We start from the raw sequence: 6,978 nt of genomic DNA, 5'->3' as shown, positions 1-6,978 counted from the left end.
GATGTCGGTCCACTTTTTGCAGCTATTACAGCTTCAACTCTTCTGGGAAGGCTGTCCACAAGGTTGCGGAGTGTGTTTATAGGGATTTTCCACCATTCTTCCAAAAGCGCATTGGTGAGGTCACACACTGATGTTGGTCGAGAAGGCCTGGCTCTCAGTCTCCGTTCTAATTAATCTCAAAGGTGTTCTATCCGGTTCAGGTAAGGACTCTGTGCAGGCCAGTGAAGTGTCATCCATGTCTTTATGGACCTTGCTTTGTGCACTGGTGCACAGTCATGTTGGAAGAGAAAGGGGCCCGCTCCAAACTGTTCCCACAAGGTTGGGAGCATGGAATTGTCCACAATGTTTTGGTATCCTGGAGCATTCAAAGTTCCTTTCACTGGAACTAAGGGGCCAAGCCCAACTCCTGAAAAACAACCCCACACCATAATTCCTCTTCCACCAAATTTCATACTCAGCACAACGCAGTCTGAATTGTAGCGTTCTCCTGGCAACCGCCAAACCCAGACTCGTCCATCAAATTGCCAGATGGAAAAGCGTGATTCATCACTCCAGAGAAGGCATCTCCACTGCTCCAGAGTCCAGTGGCGATGTGCTTTACACCACTGCACCCCACGCTTTGCATTGGACTTGGTGATGTATGGCTTAGATGCAGCTGCTCGGCCATGGAAACTCATTCCATGAAGCTCCCTGTGTACTGTACGTGGGCTAATTGGAAGGTCACATGAAGTTTGGAGCTCTGTAGCAACTGACTGCGCAGAAAGTCGGTGACCTCTTTGCACTATGCGCTTCAGCATCCGCTGACCCTTCCCTGTCAGTTTACGTAGCCTACCACTTGGTGGCCGAGTTACTGTTGTTCCCAAACTCTTCCATTTTCTTATAAAAAAGCCGACAGTTGACTTTGGAATATTTAGGAGCGAGGAAATTTCACGACTGGAGTTGTTGCACACGTGGCATCCTATGACAGTTCCACGCTGGAAATCACTGAGCTCCTGAGAGCGGCCCATTCTTTCACAAATGTTTGTAGAAACAGTCTCAATGCCTAAGTGCTTGATTTTATACACGTGTGGCCGTGCCAAGTGATTGGGACACCTGATTCTGATCATTTGGATGGGTGGCCAAATACTTTTGGCAATATAGTGTATTTCTCAGATTTAGCTAATTTTCATCACATTTAAGTTTAAATTAAATGTTGACTCTAAATTTTATATCTAAATGTTAAACCAAAACCTAAATCTTAAATATAAATTATGTTAAATATACATCTGTTAAATCTAAACCCATATGTTAAATCTAAACCTAAATCTTAGATCTACATCTTAATGTGAGCGCTAAATCTCTCACCAAGTGTAAAGATTAATATTTATAGGATACCACCTTTCTTACTGCAGAAGAAGGACACATGACTTATGCTTAATGACAAAAAAGTTGCATTTTTTTTTTTTTTAATGTTAGCTCCAAATGTGTGAGTGTGCAAGGTGTGTTGCATAAAGACAATCAGACACTCAAACATGTCGACGCTGCACTTCCACGTTTGACAATGAATGGAATTGATTCTTGCACCGAGGCATGCGGTGTGCAATAATCCAGCTATTTCTATTTGTATGTGTTTTACATCATTTCACTGCGCTCTTACTTCATGATTGTGTCACATATGAACATGACATTGATGTAAACCAGGGGTGTCCAAAGTACGGCCCGTAGCTAATTGTTTACCGGCCCGCCACTCATTCTGGAAATGCTATTGCAAAAATTTAAAAAACATTTTAAAAAGTGGAATGAGGTGAATTCTAACTAGAAAAAGTTGCAATGTTGACACAAAGCTACCATGCAGGTTTTTTTTTTCTTTTGTCTATCTTTCTTTTTTCTTTTTTTGCCATTGCTCCAAAAAAAAAAAAAAATCAATGTTATAATGAATTATTGACCTAGTCAAGGCTCCAATTATTTCAAATATTTCACTTTAAATTGTTTTATGTGGAAAATATTGCATATATTGTGTGGTTGCCATACAAAAACATCAACATTTTATTTGACAAAAGAGCATAAAACAAACAAAATAATAGTTGAAGCGTAAAATCGACATATACTGTATATCTGAAGTTGAGCTCGTAACTTAAGTGTTGAAAGTTAAAAAAAAACTAATAAAAATGTATCACTTTCTGAGTGGAGCACCTTTTGGATCCCAAATATATTTAATGGGATTTTATTTATCTTTTCACTGTGATTACTCAAAAATAATAATGAATTAAAATCAATGGTGTCCTGCATTATTGATCTTTTTAAGGCTCTAATTACTTCACATCAAACATTGCTTTCTGAATGTTTTGGGCAGAGGAGGAAATATTAATATAATATATTTCAGTTTTATTATAAAAAACTAAGTTGTCTTTGACAGAAAAGGCATACAACCTTTTTGGTTTTTTAAACTTTATATCAACCTGAAGTTGATATACTGTACAGATTTACTGTAAGCGTTATATAAATAAAAAAATAATAATTTGACTTGTTTTTAACATTTTAATGACTTAGACCCTTTATGGTCCCCGGGAGCCCTAAAGGTAAAAAACAAACAAAATCCATATATTTTGTTATGGTTTGAAAATGTAAAACATCAAAATGGCCCCCGCATGCTTTAATTTTTCCGTGTGCGGCCCTCAGTGGAAAAAGTTTGGACACCCCTGCTGTAAACGACAGGATCACTGTCATATACTGTAAGTTTGATGCAGCAGCTAGTTGACTGGCTCGCTTTGGATCGGCTCTAAATAATGTCTTAATTGTGAGCTAAATGGTAAAAACATGATCATAGTGAGGTTTTCATTTGCCATTTAGATATATTTAGAGTCAACATTTAATTTATACTTAAATGTGATGAAAATGTGCTAAATCTGAGAAAAGTGAGTTAAATCTGAGAAATGTCACACTGACTGAACTTCTACATTTGGCACCCAATGGCCTGGTTCTTTTTATAAGGTAAGTACAAACTTAATTAACAATCAAAACATGAGCTAATTGATAAGCTTATGTCCTAAAAGAAGTTGGCGAATGTGGTGTGGGATTTTTAGTCACACACACTAGGTGTGATGAAATTATCCTCTGCATTTGACCCATCCCCTTGTTCCACCCCCTGGAAGGTGATGGGAGCAGTGAGCAGCAGCGGTGGCCGCGCTCTGGAATCATTTTGGGGATTTAACCCCCAATTCCAACCCTTGATGCTTAGTGCCGAGCAGGGAGGTAATAGGTCCCATTTTTATTGTCTTTGGTATGACTTAGCCGGGGTTTGAACTTACGACCTTCCAGCCTCGGGACGGACACTCTAACCACAAGGCCACTGAGCAGGTCTAACCAAGGAGGTTTCGCTCAGCTAACTAGCTTTAGCCTCATAAGTAACAAACAACCTATTTTGCTTATGAAATACAATTCACGTGAAACATAAAGTAAACTTTACACTAATATGACACATTTAATATATATATCTATTTTATATCTATTTTTACTTAATCAGCCCTTTCTTGCATCGAATCTATGCGCTGGTTACACCCTGCTAAATGATTCTTTCCCCCCCAGGTCAAAGAGTAAAACTCCAAAGCGAGGGGGTACACTCTCCTTCACTGACACTCTGAACACTGTTTGTGATGAGTCACAGGGGAACAACTCAAGAGTGACGTATGCGGTTGTCATGACGATGTTGACTTCCAACACCTGCGTCATCTTTGATCAGAATTCATCCTCGGAGCTTTCTGCCAACAGCATGGCCTGATCCTGGCGGCTTGTGCCGACCTCCAGAGGTTGCTGCAGGTAACAATTGATAGCATTAAAAGACATTCATGTTTCTATTGGGAGTTTATTAACAGGATTACGCTAGAATTGCTAAATCAAGGAACAACGAGACAGATTTTGGTTCGGATCTTAGTAAAAAGTTTGTAACATTTATTTTCACGGTTCATGCCATTAGACAATTTTTTAAATAAATACATTGAGTTAAAAAAAACTCAGGCATGTGTTACCTGCAAAATCGAATACTAACATTCAAAACCCATGATATAATGTATACCACAGAACTTTCCTCCAGGAGGTCTAATCTTTGTCTGTGTGATGTCCAATGAAACAAAAATTTGAGCTGTTTGGCCACAATACCTTAAGAAAGTCAATGACTTCACCATAAAAGTGGGTGACATTGTTATCACCAGGAAAGAGGAGGTCACATACCTAGTTTCCATTCTAGAGGCTAACCTTTCCTGTGATAAAATGGCAACCAAGGTAATCAGAAAGGTTAACCAACGAACGAGATTTCTCTACAGAATCTCCTCTCTGGTCAACAAAAGCACCTTGAGGATTCTGGCGGGAACTCTCGTTCAACCCTTTTTCGATTAGGCATGCACCTCCTGGTACCCCAGCACCTCCAAAACCCTCAAATCTAAACTCCAAACATCTCAGAACAAGCTAGTCAGATTACTTCTAGACCTCCACCCCAGATCCCACCTCACTCCTACCCACTTCTCTAAAGTGGGCTGGCTCAAGGTGGAGGACAGAGTTAAACAACTTGCACTGAGCCTAGTCTATAAAATCCACTACACCTCCCTGATACCGAAGTACATGTCAAACTACTTCCTTAACCTGACCGCCATAACCACAACACCAGGGGGAGCTCCACTAACCACGTTAAACCCAGATTCCGAACTAACAAAGGTCTTAACTCATTCTCTTTCTATGCCACATCAATGTGGAATGCGCTCCCAACAGGTATAAAAGAAAGGGCATCTCTATCCTCCTTCAAAACCGCACTAAAAGTTCACCTCCAGGCAGCTACAACCCTAAACTAACACCCTCCCCGGATTGCTAATAATCAAATGTAAACAATCAAATGCAGATACTTTTTCTTATGCCTTCTGATCTCTCTCTCTCTCTCTCTCTCTCTCTCTCTCTCTCTCTCTTTCTCTCTCTCTCTCTATATGTCCACTACTTGCTGCCCATATCCTACCCCCCACCCCCTCCACACCCCTGATTGTAAATAATTCAATGTGATTATCTTGTGTGACGACTGTATTATGATGATAGTATATATGATAGTATATATCTGTATCATGAATCAATTTAAGTGGACCCCGACTTAAACAAGTTGAAAAACTTATGCGGGTGTTACCATTTAGTGGTCAATTGTACGGAATAAGTACTTCACTGTGCAACCTACTAATAAAAGTCTCAATCAATCAATCAATCAAAACCCAGCTATATGTTTGGAAGAGAAAAGGTAAGGCATTTAATCTCAGGAACACCATCCCTACCGTCAAGCATGGTGTATTATGCTCTGGGCTTGTTTTGCTGCCAATGGAACTGGTGCTTTAAATGGGACAAGGATTACCTCCAAATTCTTCAGGACAACCTAAAATCATCAGCCCGGAGGTTGGGTCTTGGGCGCAGTTGGGTGTTCCAACAGGACAATGACCCCAAACACACGTCAAAAGTGATAAAGGAATGGCTAAATAAGGCTAGAATTAAGGTTTTAGAATGGCCTTCCCAAAGTCCTGACTTAAACGTGTGGACAATGCTGAAGAAACAAGTCCATGTCAAAAAACCAACAAATTTAGCTGAACTGCACTAATTTTGTCAAGAGGAGTGGTCAAAAATTCAACCACCAGAAGCTTGTGGATGGCTACCAAAAGGGCCTTATTGCAGTGAAACTTGCCAAGGGACATGTAACCAAATATTAACATTGCTGTATGTATACTTTTGACCAAGTATGAGCTCCAATCACTCTATCACAAAAAAATAAGAGTTGTAGAAATTATTGGAAACTCAAGACAGCCATGACATTATGTTCTTTACAAGTGTATGTAAACTTTTGATCGCGACTGTATATATATATATATATTTTATTTTTTTATAGCGAATAGCTATGCAGAAAGGAATATGAAACATGCAACTTTGGTTAATGAGCCAAATAGTAAACAGGAAAAAAGGACATTTACCCTTTTTGGCGCTATAACATCAAAATTATCCTAGACTTCAAGATTTATAGTTCCATTTGGATTGAGGATGGTGACAGAAGTCAAACGCAACACGCCACTATTCCCACTTTTAGAATGAGCTGTCACTTTTGAGCCGAACAAGCACTTCTAGATAAACACAGATTGGCACTTCACAGTCAAACGACAACAGCATCTGTATCGGTCACATGTCTTTTTACATCCACACAACACGGCTTCCAGGGCCACAGTATCGCTCCTATAGTGTTTGATAATGCATTGATGCCTCAGTATAGTTTGACCCATCATACATTCCTATTCGCATCTTTTTACACTTCAATTACTGGATTGTTACTGTAAATATTTTTATATCTAAAACAATAGCTAATAATATTCCTGTTTCAAAATCACTTGCAGAGTTAAAAGTAGAGCTTTGATTATTTTACAGTGATTAACTTCTTTTTTACACTTTTTATTTAAAGATTTGTTGTGACTGTTAACTTCTTTTTACACCTATAAGACGATTAATGTACCTCAGACATCACCTTCATAGTTCATTAAGAAGTCCACAGCTTGATGCTGGAACATGTTATTTCTAATTCCCCTATTTCCATTATACTGTAAAACCACGTCAAGCGTTCCAGGTTGAATTGTACTGTATATATTCTTGGATCTATGTAAAAATTTCATTTTTCTATAACAAATTTTATTTTTTGTGTGTTTCTGCTAAAAAGAATCCTTGCTGGATTTACTAATGCACATAGTTTCACAAAGAGGGACAGTACCTAAGTGTAATATTGTAGTAATAATACATAGTGACCTCTGCTTGTCTGCCCTTCCTCCGCTGGTGTTTGAAGCTGTTCCTCCTTTTGCGCTGAAGCCTCCTGACACTGTAGAGGGCGCCCACAATGAGCAGGGCCCCCGCGATGCCGATGCCCACCGGAGCCAACATACCCGACACGTAACCTGCCTGCACAGCGGAGGTCCGAACAATCGTGAACAAGGGGTGAAGACG

At 39.5% G+C, this 6,978-nt stretch overlaps 1 protein-coding gene across 1 annotated transcript in view; it reads right to left on the bottom strand.

Annotated features, from left to right (window-relative positions):
• Positions 1 to 233: 233 nt before the first annotated feature.
• Positions 234 to 6,978, bottom strand: part of LOC133648681 (armadillo-like helical domain-containing protein 4) — a 30,549-nt gene continuing 23,804 nt past the window's right edge. Inside the window, exons 6-7 of the mRNA XM_062045007.1 lie at positions 6,784 to 6,933; positions 234 to 3,789 (exon numbers count right to left, since the gene is read on the bottom strand). Of these exons, the coding sequence (XP_061900991.1) occupies positions 3,715 to 3,789; positions 6,784 to 6,933 (225 nt within the window). The 3' untranslated portion in view covers positions 234 to 3,714. The remainder of the gene's footprint in view (positions 3,790 to 6,783; positions 6,934 to 6,978) is intronic.

The sequence above is a fragment of the Entelurus aequoreus genome, linkage group LG04 (assembly GCF_033978785.1).
Source record: "Entelurus aequoreus isolate RoL-2023_Sb linkage group LG04, RoL_Eaeq_v1.1, whole genome shotgun sequence".
Taxonomy (NCBI): domain Eukaryota; kingdom Metazoa; phylum Chordata; class Actinopteri; order Syngnathiformes; family Syngnathidae; genus Entelurus; species Entelurus aequoreus.
Note: the sequence above shows the minus strand (reverse complement) of the source record. Positions and strands in the feature narration are given on the sequence as shown.